The sequence below is a fragment of the Chionomys nivalis genome, chromosome 6, assembly GCF_950005125.1.
Source record: "Chionomys nivalis chromosome 6, mChiNiv1.1, whole genome shotgun sequence".
In the NCBI taxonomy this organism is placed as follows: Eukaryota; Metazoa; Chordata; class Mammalia; order Rodentia; family Cricetidae; genus Chionomys; species Chionomys nivalis.
Window position 1 is genome coordinate 47,085,906 of NC_080091.1, and position 15,520 is coordinate 47,101,425.

The following is a 15,520-nucleotide window of genomic DNA, read 5'->3' on the forward strand; positions in this document are numbered from 1 at the left end:
TAAGGCCTTCTTCCTTCAGCTTTGTAACCAAACAGTGTTAGGAGAATACAAAGAATCCCCATGAAGTACTGCACACATGACAGATTAGCGAGCATCCCAGCCTAACATGGTCAGGTAAAACACAAGTGTGAAGTGATAAGTCTGTCACTGAAGAAAAGCTAGCATTCAGTGCATTGAAGATGTGATTGTAACCGAGTAAATCTAGAGATATAGGGCACTGCTCATGTTTTGAAGGACAGGGACGTGCAAAGTGGTACTCTGTAATTAGGAAAGGCTGCAAAAAATTGGAATGTTCATCAATAACAGAAGCAAAAATTAACTGTGGAATATTTACACAATGGGATACTAACTAGCATTACTGTAAAGTAACTGGACTTATATAATAAAGAAGACAGGACATCAGAACATACAGCAAAACAGGCAAATAGGGTGAAAAGTGGAAATGTTTATAAAATGTGGTTACTATTCACCTAAACCAGGCAACATATGCTATGCATCTTTATGAAACTAAAACCATACCTAGTAAATGCAGAGCAGTGGTTCCCTTTGAACTGTGATAAGAGAAAGAGATTGTGACTAGGAAACTCTCTGGGGACTAACATTTTAATAGATGAGTGAGACAAATATGCTGAATTTTAAGGTATGATAAATGAGGTGATGGGCACATGAATGTCTATCAATCACTATGACTGTTTTATTGTTGTCTAAGATACAGTTCAAAGCAATTATGAGGTGTGTGTATATATATATCTTTCTCCAATCTTGGATTACAGAATCAACAAAATTAGCTAACAGAAACCAACAAGGGGCTGGAGAAATGGCTCAGTGGTTAAGAGCACTGACTGCTCTTCCAGAGGACTGGGGTTCAATTCCCAGCACCCACATGGCAGCTCACAACTGTCTGAAAATCCAGTTCCAGGGGATCTGACACCTTCACACCAATGCACATAAAGATAAATAAATCATAAAAAAATTAAAAAAAAAAGAAACCAACAAAATTTCACATGCTGGTTGAGAACAGAATTTTCTCTTTGGAGCTAGTGGCCTTTGAAGGTTATGTGTAACAAGGATTGACTCACATAAATGCAACTGCCTGACCTGTTATCACATTGAGACTGTGAGAAGTTAACAAACGCTCAGCTGGAGGCATGGTGCAGCATTCCATTATTTCTACCACAGAAATCACAGGAGACTATGTACTTGGCTTCACACAGGAGTGAAGCCGCTGTGAGATCACTGGCAAAGTTCCTGTAGCTAGTTAAGGTCAAATACCACTTCTTAGCTGTATGGCCAAATTACTAAACCTCTAAGCTATTTCCTAAACTATAAATGTGATGCTTAGTGTTCACTTTATTGAACTACATAAACTATGCGAGAATATCTGAGAAGTAAAAGAGTACAAGAAATAGAAGGCTCTCAGCAAATGGTAATTATAATTAGTACTAAAATTACTACTGTGGAATTCATTAACTTACCTCCTTTGTTTTGAGATTCACAGTGTATTTCTTCAATGATTCTTGAGTCTGAATTTTCAACCTAAACATACAATAAAAGGGTTCTTTATGGACAGTCTCACATAAACTTAACAGCAGGTAAAAAGACATGTGTGTAACGTGGCTGTTTACAACAATGCTGCCAGGACTAGGGTGCATGTTTCCTTCAGCTTACCCAAAAGTTCAAGGGCACAGAGGGCCTTCTTTGTGAAAAAATTCTAGAAGTTACCATGCTTCAATGTTTATTCTCCTTGTCTTTAAAATGATTTTGGAAAAAGCAAAATAAGCAAGAATAATTTCAACCTCTGAATTCTATCCCATTAAAGAGATCTTACACGTTCTCCTTTCTTTATCTTTAAAAACTCTTGAGCTGGGAACAGTGCCCACATGTGCAATCCTAGCACCAGGGAGGGTGAGGCAGAGGATTGCTATTAGCTTGTGGCTGGTTGACCTATATATGAAGCAACAGGATATAGTGCAAGACCCTGCCTCAGAAAAAGTTAGAAAATCCCAATCAACAAGACCCATCAAAACTCTGAAGTATTTTTGTCATAAAATTACCGATTTGGCTAATTTTGTCAATGTCACTTTGTTTTAAACTACGCAGTCTTGATGTCCTACAGCACTTTGCAGTCCTAGCTATAGGCCCTCATGACTGCTAGAGGCTGTACTCCGCTGGGGACTTGGGGCGACTGGGTGGCAAGCACTGTCTGGTGCTAGAGGTTCCAGCTTGCAGGGCAAATCAGAGCCCCACTACAGGGACTTCTTCTCCTTTGCAGCATAGGGTGCGAGCTTCTAGGTACAAAACTGGTCTGTTCCATGAGTTGAGGTAAAGATTCTGACCCCACAGTGCCCAGAAGCAAGCAAAGTTCTCCCATCTCTTCCAGAATTCATGGATGTTCTGGAAAGCACAGCTAATGGAGATTTGTAAGCATTCATAAAATATTCACCTCTGGTGTTATGTTCCCTACATATACACTGACACAAAACAAAACAAAACTAAGCTTTCAAGGGATTCAAAGAAATGATGAGAACCACAGCTGGAGAAAAATGTTTATTACAATCACAGTTCAGTCTCTTCAGACAAGCTTTCGACCTTCATAAAGTGAGTCTAACTTTCAAGCTAAAAACTATTTTGCCTATATTGCCAGGAAGGTTTAAGAATTTGTGATTTTATTATAATAAAAGCCAGAGAGCTCAGAGTTTTTTGTCATAGCATGTAGGCGACTATGGCAGAGGTCGAGTGTAAGCACTGTCAGCATGGAGAACTTGAGTGGAGCTCACAATACCAAATGGCCTGCTGCACAAACACCTTCCCACACTAGCTCAAACACTACAGTTACTTACATTTTGTGATTCGCTCACCAATGATGCTTCTTTCACCTGTTCACCTGTTCAAAAAGAAGATGAGACACAAGAAAATAACACTGTGTTTGAAATGGAGAGAAACACATTTAAACATTTCCAGAGCAGAGGAATTGAACAGGATAATGTCAAGTGACCTGCATTTTTGAGAATCATAAAACTCTAATCAATCAGTTTTTACAATCTGTGTTCTGCATATTATCAGAAAAACAGCTTGTATCTTTATACTAATGTCTGTAGCCCATTAAGTCATGCAGTGACTTACCTACTTAAGTCATTGGAGCTAAGGAAAAGGTGGAAGACCTTAATGCTATCTGCTAGGCTGCAGTTAAACTAGCTCATTTAAAAATAATGTCATCAGATGAAAGGTTAGAGCCTTTCCCCTCACACAGCAATGGTCTGTTTATAGTCTTGGAACTTGAAGTACAAAGCCTACTGTTTCTCCTCAACAATGACAGAATATACATTTTTCTTTTAAACAGCTTCCTTCTATGTAAATAGATCTCTTATTGAATTGTACCTAAACACAGTAAAACAGTCTAAAGCTAGCTATGGGAACCAAAGACTGAGAATGCACAAATATTTCCTTATAGACAGTGAACATTATGCACGATTGAAACACCCATATGCATTAACTAATTTATTCATGGTTTGGATTATTTAACTTCAGAATGAATGACTCAGCATCTGTTGCAGTCTGAGGAAAGGTGATGCAAGCTAAGAGTAGTTTTGTGCTGTCACTAGGGCAAAAGCCAGAGTTCTAGGGCTGAGAGCCAAGGTGATCAAGTGGACACATGATTGGTTGTGGGGAACAAGCTGCAACAGTCCTCAGAAGGGCAGTTAGGGCATGGAGAAACTCGCAGGGAATAAAGCACCTGTCCCTGACAATTTTTCTTTTACCAGTATTATTTGGAGAGGTTATATTTAAACAACAACCCTATATAAAACAGGATATGAAAAGTGTATGTTAAAAACAAAACAGTGCGTGGCTCAAGGGAGAGGTCAACAGTTATGAGGTACACTGCCCTTTCAGAAGACCGAAGTTCAGTTCCCAGTGCACTTACAAAGTGACTCTCAAGTGCCTCTAATTCCAGCTGGAGGCGACCTGACAACTCTGGCTTCACGAATCACCTGCATACATTCATGTGAACACCCAGCCATTCACATCAACAAAATTTTAAATAAATCTTTAATAAAAAAAAAGGAAAAAGAATGAAGATTTTGTCTGAACTATTTTAAAAAATAAGAGGCAAATTCATAGTCTGTCAGTATTTTACTATAAACCATCCACCAACTTTAAGCTGCAGTAAAAGATAAAAATATATGCAGGGGCAGACAGTGAACAACTGCTAAAACCAGCCTACCTGATGCACTTGGCCTTCCAACACAGGGGTTTCCAGATGCTACTGCAACTCCATGATTGGTATCTTCCTCTGAACGCAAAGATGTCTACAAAAGTCCAAGGCACCAAAAAAATAAGTGAGACTAGCTGGCAACTGTGGTAAATTAGACTATCCCGTAGCATTTAGAAGCAACTTAAAAATCTATCTTCCCATGAACTGAAAAATGAGCACATCAACATTTAAACTAACACAGGAATGATCAGTCTAATCTCACCTTTCACCATCTTAAAGCAGAAGGTTAAAGCCATAGTTTAGTACAATACATGTCATCCTTCCTGATTGGCCCCACTACCTTGCCACTCTAAAGCTTCATACCTGGGAGACTGCGGTACAACAGTTTCACTCATCCCATCTCCTTGCCTAGTTTTTCTCTTTTCTCTTCCAATAAACTTCAAATCTACTTTCAGAATTCTGCACCAATGTCCTTTTATAAACACTTCTTGTTACCTGCCCAATACTCTTTTGGGGTAACCCCCCATTCATTGCTAGCTTGTCACACATAGCTGGCAAGAACTGTGGAATCAATTTAGAAAAAAAAAGAGTCTAAATAAGAAAAATTTTATTCAAAATATGAAACCATGGAGAATTTAAGCAGAGCTATGACGTGACCCAACTTATGTTTTAAAAGATATTAGGCATGGTGACGTCAACCATAAGATTGGAACAGAAGTCCATGTCTAACAGGAAGCCATTAAAGTGGTCGCTTAGGTGAGGCTGGTAGCTATGGGAACAGAAAGTCATGGACTTATGTTTTGTTGACAGCGGATTAAACACAGATGAGAGAAATGGAAGGTGACTCCATGTTTGCTTTGAGGAGCTAGATCTGAAAATGGCACTTTTTACTAATATTACTGGAGTTCCTAGCTTTTTACCCCAGGATGACAATAACAACACCATGTGTCACCGGTATGAGAAAAGGCCACATACTGCTGATGTGTGCACGGCCAACAGCCCACACCACTCCCTGTCAAGACTTACTGAGCTACTGGTCTTACCTCAGTTGCCAAGTTGGCTGACAGTCCTGATTCTCCTATACTCTTTGGTGGTAACTCCACATTGCCTAATGAAACTCAAAGAATTAACATAACTTAAAAATTTTGAATGCAAAATACATCTCACACAGAAAAGTAACAACATGTTATCAGCACTCAGAGCCACCTACCCTTGCTGAATTAGTTCACTGTAAGCAAAACAGCAGAAAAAGGAGTACTCTGTGGGTAAAAGGGGGGCTAGAAAAAAAACAGTGGCTATTTGCTCATTTGTGGGACAATGGAATTATTTCTTGCTTGCATAAAAAGCTAACTGCCTAGAAAGGGAGATAACATATTATTTATGGAGAGATCTTATTTCCTAGTATTGTTCTATAGCCAGCTCTATCAAATTTGTTCCTAAAACTATATATGCAACATTCTGAACAACAGAGATTTATAAATGCCCGATCAAGACATGATTTATAGACCCACTTTACTTCTTGACACTGAGACTGAACGAAAAATGGAAACCTGTCAGGTAGATCCACAGACAATGGGATCTTCTCAGGTGGGCAATTTTATCCCGTCCCTTTGTAGCTGTGGTTTCGTTTCCCTCACTTCACACTGACACTAACAAAGAAAAGCCTTCATTTTCCCCAGAGCATGCAGGTCTTTCTTGTTTAAAAACCCTTCTGTCTGCCCTTCCAGGGGACAGAAAAGGGAATGGAGGAATAATAGCGTGCAGTAACACTGAGTCACAAAAAGCATCAGAGCATTCAATTCATTCTCCACTAAATGCAATGGGAAAAGTTAAAGTTATTTATTTCAACCCTTAGAATACTTTTTTCTTTCATTTTCTTTTATTCTTGAGATTATAAGTACATCATTTTTCTTTTCCCTTTTCTCCCTCCAATCCTCTCATATATCCCTACTTGTGCTACATCCATCCATCCATCCATCCATCCATCCATCCATCCATCCATCTATCTATCTATCTGTATTTATATATACTTCTAAATATATAATCTGCTTAGTATAACATTACTTGTATGCACACCTTCAGGGCTGACCATTTGGTACTGGACAATTGGTGTGCTCCCCTCTCTGGAGAAGACTCCTTAGGTCATTTCTTAATGCTGTTTCTTAAGTACCTATAACAAAGAGGGCTAAATCTACTAGCATCAATTTTCTGAAGCTAGACTAAGTGCAAGAAAGAATGGTTCCATTTTAAAGGTTCAGGATGCCATAGTTTAAAAAGCTAGAATGGAGATGAATCAAGGTCCACTGGCCCCTTCAAGTCTTACTCAGAAACTCGAGTTTGTAGAATACGCTATTTTTCACTTCCATCTAAACACCTGTTATACTTGAATCACTGCCAATGAGTGTCACATGAGGCAGCATTCTTAATTGTCTTCCCATTGATTATCTGTACCCCTAGATCCTAGAACAGAAGTACTGTACACAGCATCTGAAACTGGATGAATAACTGCAATTATACCTCTGAAAGTGATTACTGATTTCCACAAAACCAGCACTCTCTGAAATCCCCTCACCCAAATTTTCTAAATTGGAAATTAATGTGTCTTACTTGAATAGCAAACTCAGTTAAGAATAAAAATAGGAGCCGGAAGTCTATGTAGCTCAGATGTAGAGTATTTGTAAGAGGCCCTGGGTTCAATCCCCAGGATACTGCAAATCAAACCAAACCAACCAAGGCACACACAAACAAGAAATCTGAAGATGGCTCAGAAACTTGCTAGTCATGAAGATTAACAAGTTGAGGTGCCTGCCCTTAGCCTCCTGCCTTTTCTATACTGACACATGAGCTACAGGTCTAGTTTTAATGTTTAAAATACAGGATGTTATAAAACTACCTCAGTAAAGTGTTAGACTACATAATCATAAAGGATTCTCACCGATGCCACACTCACTCTCCTCAGGAAGAACAGCGTCGTCAAAGTTTCCTTCCCTGTGGAGTGACTGCCTTGTACCAGGAACATGTTTCTCAGCAAACCTTTCACTAGTCCATGTGCTACTGTGGTCACTTTTTGCAGTCAAGTCCCCCTCCCGTTGTGGAGTAGATGGAGCTACATGGCAGGCAGCTGGAAGGACTGCTGTGTGGGAAGGACCCATTTGTGACTCTTGGCCAGTAATACATTTGGTGGTAGTTTTCAAGTTGTTCTCAGGTGCCTGCTGGTCAGAAGGACACTCCAATGCAGCATCTCTGATGGGCAGCATGTCATCAGTTTTAGCACCAGCATTTACTGCTGCCAGACAGTGACTACTGCCAGAGGAGTCCTCAGCAGACGTCTGTTCTGGTCCTGTCAGACAGTTGGTCTCAGACAATTTGTCAGACACCGAGTTTGCATTCCTCTCTGAGTACCTTCTTGCAATACCACTAGCTGTGCTACTGTGTCCTGCTGCCTCTGCCTCTGCACTTTTGTTCTCCCTCTGAACAGAGGTCAGCAATGCATTCCTTTCTTCTGAACTGAGATCTTGACCAGGGCAGTCCTTGCCAAGTCTGTTTTCCTCTCCTATGCACGAAGCAGTACCTGGCTGGCTTTGCCCTGCAGAGGGCTCACAGACTGCCAGCCTGTCATTCTCCCCTTTGGTGCTCACTGCCATCAAGGGGCCCACTTCTCTGACTATTGTGGATGGCCCAGGGCACTGACAGTTACTCTCAGCCATGAGGCTGGGCATGGGTAGTTCACACTTACTTTGCTTTGTAGTCAAATGATCACCATTTCCTTCTGGGTTGTGTGTGGCTGGCTGGCTCTCTTCATGTCTGCTTAGGCTAGAGCACATCAGCACACACTCTGTTGTGCTGGTGGAGATAATGGCAGCATCACTCAGATCTTCCCCTCTCACAGTGGTGGCCTGGTCTTCATCTGTAGGGACAGTACCAAGCATGACTGCTTCACGTCCTTCAGAGGTGCTTGTGGAAATCATAGCAGTGTCACCCGTCTCCTCTACTGGTATGACTGCTTCCTGAGGGACAGCACTGGACACAGAGCCTTCGCAGTCTTCCACTGAACTTGTTGAGATAACTGCGTTCCCATCGGTAACAGATGGTGCATTTTCACTTACACCAGAGACAGAGGCTTCACAGTCTTCTGCTATGCTGGTAGAAATGAGAGCACACTCATCCTTTTCTTCCTTGCTGGTTGAGGCAAGAGGACTTTCAGCTTCAGTATGATGAGCACTAGGCATAGGTACCTCAAAGTCCTCGGTGCTTACCAAGACTGGACCTGCAGTGCTTTCCTCAGCTGCTGCAACTGGCTGTTCGCTCTTAGCACATGTGATGGTAACTGCGCTGGAAATAGGAACTTCGAATTCTTCCCCTATGCTTGTGGAAATCATGGCACACTCATCCTTCTCTTCACTTCTGGTAGCACAAGTGAGGTGGCTCTCATCACCTGAAATTGCACTGGGCATAGGAGCCTCAAATCCTTCCATGTGTATTCTTGTGTCTTCTGTATTTTCTTCAGTGCTCAGAGGACACAAATGCCCTCTCCTCACATCTATCGTTGCACTTATCTGAAGGGTGCAGTCATTTGTACTGGTAGAAATCATCAAGCCATTGCCTTGACTTTTACTCCCAGCTAAACTGTCCTTGTTGGAAACATCAGAACTGGCTGTAGAAGCCATAAGGCCATCACAGTCTTCACTTTCTACAGAAGTGATGACACCTTCATCTTTTCCCCTGGGTGATGTGTGGCCGACTTCATATTCTGGAACTGCACCAGACACGAGCACATCATCACTGCCCCTCACCAACCCAGTGGAAATAGTTGTATCTTCCACTGTTTCCTTCCTGGTAAGCTGACTATCACTGTGATGAGAAGTTGCACTAGCCACAGGTCCTTCACTACCACCTAGAACTGGAGGCCCATCACTGTTCCCTGTAAAGGCACTGGTCACACTGCTTTCCACAATCCCTTTGGCACTGGAGCAGATATCAGTGTCTTTGATTTCCTTCTCTGCACCACTCACACTATCAACATTACTGTCATTTGTATTCACAGTGGTCGCCCCAGCCTCAGCATCCACATGTTCCACTGTAGGGCCAATCTGAGCACCCCCTTCCGCACTCTCACAAACTAACATTCCTTCACTTTCTTCTATCCCCGTGCAAGTCAAAGCATGGCTGGTTTCATTTCCTCTTCCAGTACTAGTCACAACACCCTCCCCCTCATCATCCTCTTCTTTTGCACCTGTGCTGGTCACAATGTCTTCGTCATCACAGGGACCAACAGCCACCAAAGGTATGTTTGTAATGTCTTTGGCCTCTGTGCTATCCATTGCACTCTCTGCATTCTCTTCTGTTTCAGAACTTATGGCACAGCGTTCACTGCTGTCTTCTGAGCCTGTGCAGTTTGCTGACCCTTCCCCCTCTTCTTCAGTAATGCCTGTGCTGGTGACTGCACTCTCACCTTCTGTACCATCATTTGCAGAACCATCTCCTTGGTTGGCACTTGCCTCGCGAGGCTTATCACCATTTACTTGGACCACATCTGCACCTGTAACTACCCGTTGTTCTGGGGTTCCCACTCCAGTTACCAAGGAGAAGATGAAGCTATCACTTCTTCCTTTGGCTTCAGTACATGTCACAGTGCCTTCTGTTTCCTTTTTAGAACCAACTCGTGTCCTATTTTCCTGGGACCCAACAACATCTTCACTGCTCACAGATCCTGCTCTTATTTCTGTGCCAGCACTTGTAACAGCCCCATCACTTTCAACTTCACCAGTAAAAGTAGCAGTCCCCTCAACTGTACACGAAGAACCATCACACTTTTCCTCAGAGCCTGCACTGGTTACTGCATCATCTTTTTCCTCTGTTGCAACACTGTTCACATTGGCTTCAGTTTGAACTGTATGAGCTACCAAGGGGTCTGCCACTCTGTCTTCTGATTCAGCAACAGTACACTCTCCACTTTCTCCTTCCTTGGAACTTGTGAGCAAAGTCTCACTTTCAGCAAATCCTTCTGTGACAACACCCCTACCCTCTTCAGCTGCAGCAAAAACAGTGCACTCACTGGCTTCTGCCCCAACCTGAAGGGGATGGTTTCTAGGGCTTGCACCCATTATGAAGCCCTCATCTGCCTCAATACTTGTACAAGGTAAGGTCATCCCCTTCTCTCCTGTTTCAGATGAAGTGGTGGTTGCATCCCCAGCCTTGATGGGATTTAACATGATGCCTTTGTCCTTCCCTTCAGTACTAGTAGCAATGAAAGCTTTGTCTCGTCTACCAGATCCTGCTGCCACCCTCTCCATTTTCCCATGCCTTTGCTGTGACACAGAAGCAGTATCACGCATAGCACTGGTATCTACCTCATTGTTTTCAGTCTTCCTTTCCACATCAGTTGGTATTTGTTTACTTTCGTCTGGATCTCTGTTATGCTTACGTCTGACTGTTTCAGCTTCCTTTCTTGTACTCAGGTCTACCACATTCTCAACAGCAGTACTGTCCTGTTTTACATCAGGCTCTACATTCAGATCACTCTCTTTTTTGGCTGTGCCCATCAAGTTCCTTTGCTTGCTAATGTTCTTATTTTCTCCAGTCATGTCCGTTGACTTGCCAGCAAGAGGTATACTTGCTTTGCTTTCTTTACTGTGCAGCAATGTGGTCTGGCCATCTTCAGGAAGGTGCCTTTTGCTACTGGTGTTTGCTTTTGATGGCATATCTGCTGTGGAGCCATCACTACTTTCTTTGCTGCCGCTTGTCTTATGGACTTCTGACTTCTTAATCGTCAAACTTTGGTTAGGGCTATCATAATTATTTACAAGGGAGGTGCCAGCTGTGCCACCTTCTGGAATCATTTCTCTGTCAACTACAGGAACTGTACTTGAGTCATGAGATTCTTTCTGAGGTACAACAGCGGAGCCTGAGGATGATGAGAGGTCTGAGTCTGTAGAGCATTCCAAAGAAGCATCCCCTTGAGCGCCACATTCTTCGGTGGCTCTGGATGTGCCTTTCAAATTCTTCTGTATCCTCTCATTTTCTGATGGGGCCCTAGAGAGCACTCTCCGACTCCCTTCGGAATCTACATTTATGTCATGGGCTCCTCGCTGAACTGGCTCTCTCTCCCTAGTTGGTTTTGATGTAGCACTTTGGATATGCACTTTCTTGGTCAAGGGGCTTTTATGGTCAGTATGCTTTTCAGAATTGCTAGTAACTGCTAGTCCACGCCCTGATTTACACGTCACAGCTGCTGGTTTTGAATCTATCATGGAAGTTCTTAACTCATCCTTTAAAACCCCAGCAGCAGCTTTATGTTTTGTAACATTTTCAAAGTCAATGTCTTGCTGAGAACTATTATTACTGATGTCTTGGGTTTTAGAATGTTCAGACACATTTTCTGCAGTTGCCTCAGAATCAATTTCCATTGGTTCTTGTTCAGGGATGGATGTGGTTTCACTGCTTTTTTTGGTTCTCTGCAGGGAGGAACTACTGGCAGGGCCTAAACTGGTTGCTGCTAACTTATCTTCCTTGGCCATTTCCTGTGATATGCTTCCTCTTCGGTTTTCACACAATCTTTTGCTTAATTTCTTTTCTATGACTGAGCCATTTCCTTTGCCCTTTTCATGACTGCTGTCAACTTCTTTACCATCTTTGTCATCTGGTTTATTTTCTTCTTTTTTTTTCATGTCTTTACTACTGTGCTTTAAGCCTCTGCTTCTGTGCCCATCTGAGAACCTCCTCTCAGGTTTGGAGGAGGTTGAGTCTTTATCGGTCTTATGCTTCTCTTTTACCAGTGATAACTTAGTTTTGTGCCCAGAGTCCTTCTGAGCACCATGTGCTGAAGGTGTAGCATTCTCCAGTGCAGGGTCAATGACAGCTTCTTCTGAAGATCTGTCTTCAAGTTTGGACTTGCGTTGCCTTTCTGGGTCATTGTCTTCTGTATTCTTCTCCTTATCAGGCTTTGAAGTTGTCACCTGTTTTGTGACACTTTCTTGAGATTCTGTTTCAGCAACTTTTATTTGTTTGCCTTGACCTTTTGATTTAGACTTTAACACAAGCTTCTCTTCCAACAAACTCTTCATTTTTCGCCTCTCTTTATGAATCTCTTCAGGCTTTAAACTGCTATCGGCATTAGTGGAGTCTGTCTCACACTTCTCTTCAGAACAGCTCTCGCTTCTTTTCTGCAATGTAACACTGTGCTGCTTGGAGCTTACATCCTTCTGAAGTTTAGAGTCACTTGACCTTCTCGACTTGTGCTCTGCCTTGGCTTTTTCAGATGGCAGGTGCCTCTCCTTTTTGCTCTCTTTACGTGCATGCTCATCTGTTTTTATAGCGTACTCAGAAACTGGCCTTCCGTCTCTACCCAACACTGACAACTTCCTTTCATTCCTGTGCTTACTTTTACGTTCAGCTTTATCATCTGAAGGAAGTTTGGTTTGTTGACTTTGCTTCTGAGTATTTTCCTCTACTTTTAAACCTTTCTCAGAAGAGTGAAGTTCAGTCTCATCACCTGCTTTATGTATCCCATCACCTTTGTATCTGTGTTTTGAAGACAATTTTTCTTCTGATTGAGCTTTCTCCTTCTCAGGTTTCTCCTTGGTGGACTTTGCCTCTTTTTTAGGCAGGCCTTTCCCATGAGTTTCAGGTTCATCTTTCTTTTGATACTTTTCATTTTTAAGGGTGCTTTTCTGTTTCTGGGCTTCATCCACATTAATTTCTAAGCGTTCTGCTTGCTTTTTTCCATCTCTTGTATCGGTTTCTTCCAGAGCTCCTTCCATTACAACAGGGGTGGATGTACGTCGCTTATGTTCTCTTTCTACCTTCGACTCAGTTTTGTTTTCCTCAGCTGAATGCAGAGATTCTGAAAGCCTCCGGGCAGGCTTACTTGATTCACCTTTTCCATGAGCATGCTTCAGGTCCTTGGAGGAGGCCTTTTCTCTTTCACAGTACTGTCAGAAAACATAGGGTTCCTATGAGACACATGTTATACATAAGCTTACTATTAGGTACACTTAATATGTGAGTTCTGGAATATCCGAGACAAATTCATCTGCTCCACAGATAATGCAGCCTATGGTAGGTATTAGACACCACTAAGCTCAAACTCACTGCAATATAAGTGTCTAGATGATCACAATAAATCTTGCATTCTTCCCAGCTTTTAAGGAACAGCTATTCCACCTAGCCGACCCATGCACTTAGAAGTCTTCAATTCTATAAATGACTATAGTTCACCAATACCCAATAGTTCTTAATAAATGCAAGCTAAGGAACAGTCTGGTGTTTTTCAATATAAAAATACACATGCTGATGAAGTAAAGGTTTATTTTTAAATCTAGAAACCCAAATCACTTATAGAAGCCATGTGAATTTAGATTATTTTATAATACTCTATTTATAAAATACATAAATATTTTATAATATTTGGATGTACTATACATACATCCAAATGTATGTACAGTAACTGAGTAACAGTGTAAGCAAATACACGTGACATAAGCATATACACATATATATGTTCATGTGTTCTGGGCAGATGTTAAGGAAGCATGAACAGTACTTAAATTTTCCTTGTCACCCCAGTTTTGAAACTTAGTATATTAACATGTAAAACTTTATGAGATAATTTCCATAAAAAAGTCACAAAAGCAAGTTACACAACTTAATATATGCATTAACATATCAGGATGTATGCCTAAATACGACTCTAATTTCTAAATAAAGAAATTTACTGGTTATTAACAATTACTAAGTCGTTAGTGTCTCTATTCCAGAAACATCATGAGTTAGTTAGCTATAGAATTATGGATATGTTTATACAAATAAAAGATTTAAACTCAGTTAAAGCCAAAATCTGTTCCAAGAGAATAACTGAACACAGGGAATAAATGTATTCAATATATCTATTTTCACAATTTTTTTTTTAAATCCCAAGACAAGGTTTCTCTGTGTAGACCTGGCTGTCCTGGAACTCACTTGGTAGACAAGGCTGGCCTTGAACTCAGAGATTTGCCTGCTTCTGCCTCCTGGGATGAAAGTGTTAGATTAGAGTGCTAGGATTAAAGGGGTGTACCACCACAACCAGGTTTATTTTTAACAATTTAAAATGAGCACATTTTGGACACAACCTTAGTGTCAAATACAAGCTAGTGCTTAGGTAATTAAGAATGCATCCATTCAGTACGACAACAGTCAATCACTGAATAATTATGAAGTCTATGAGGTAACACAAGGTGGGCAAATTCTTAATTTTTTTTGGTTAGAGTAGTTTCCCTCCAAAAGACTATGTGTATGTAGACAGGAAACCAAAGATATAAAGTAGAAGACCTGTTATAGGAATTTTAGTTTTCTCTCCTCTTTCTTCTTACTGACAACTTTGTTATTGCTATATATAAGAAACAGAATAAAGAAGGTACAGAAACAGTTTCTTACCTAGACCAAACAAAATCATATGTATCGACTCATTACAACAAGGAATTCAGGTCAGAATGGGATGAGGCTTAAGGTGAACAGAGTGGTTTTAAGACATCACACAGAAAAGATCATACTACGCTGTTTCACTGCAAAGGAACATGAATAACCCACCCGTAACAAAAGGGCAGGTGACAAGGGTCTCATTAAGACGTACCTCACTTGTTTTGAGGGCTTCTTTGGACTCTTCCTCAGTCTGCTGTTTCTTTTTGGAATTCTCATCAACATTCCTGAGAGGGAAGTAAATCAAATATGAATTTCTAATCTGACTCTAAGAATCTCACAAGAAAGTTGAAAGAAAGTCTTTTCTTTGCCGTGACTTCTCCCTTCATTGGTGGAGGATGGTTACACTTTAATTTAAACCTCACTCTTAGGCATCAGAGAGCACAACCCAGTCCAATTGTGGCATGAACTGCTCCTGGTCTAAAGGAAAACATGTTACAGGGACAATTCCTAATGTGCTGCACTGTGAACACTACATCTGCTAGGCAGACATCTGAAAGCCCAACCACCTTTTCGGGAAGCAGGGAGGACTTTATGATTCACAGCAAGATGAACAGGGTACAATAAATCTGAGAACTGACATCTCTCTGAGTTCTGTAAATCTACTTATCTTGAAGTTTATGATTAATTTACATAATTGCAATGATGGGATGGAGAGAGAGAGTGCTCAATGACTAAAAGCATCTGCTGCTCTTTCAGAAGCTCTGGGTTTGGGTCCCAGCACCCACATGGCAGCTCACAACCACTTTTAACTCCAGTTCTAGAGCATACAACACCAACTCCTGGTCTCCATAGGCTCCTGCATATATGTGATACAGATAAATGCTTATGTATACACATACACATAAAATA

At 41.3% G+C, this 15,520-nt stretch overlaps 1 protein-coding gene across 5 annotated transcripts in view; it reads right to left on the minus strand.

Annotated features, from left to right (window-relative positions):
- Window positions 1-15,520, minus strand: part of Bod1l1 (biorientation of chromosomes in cell division 1 like 1) — a 55,608-nt gene that overhangs the window by 21,126 nt on the left and 18,962 nt on the right. For 2 of the 5 annotated variants that reach the window (XM_057771135.1, XM_057771131.1), the window contains exons 9-14: window positions 14,823-14,895; window positions 7,149-13,143; window positions 5,257-5,321; window positions 4,223-4,307; window positions 2,841-2,884; window positions 1,476-1,536 (exon numbers count right to left, since the gene is read on the minus strand). In XM_057771135.1, the coding sequence (XP_057627118.1) occupies window positions 1,476-1,536; window positions 2,841-2,884; window positions 4,223-4,307; window positions 5,257-5,321; window positions 7,149-13,143; window positions 14,823-14,895 (6,323 nt within the window). Of the gene's footprint in view, window positions 1-1,475; window positions 1,537-2,840; window positions 2,885-4,222; window positions 4,308-5,256; window positions 5,331-7,148; window positions 13,144-14,822; window positions 14,896-15,520 lie in introns of all 5 variants that reach the window. The other 3 variants (XM_057771132.1, XM_057771130.1, XM_057771133.1) reach the window with 2 other exon arrangements.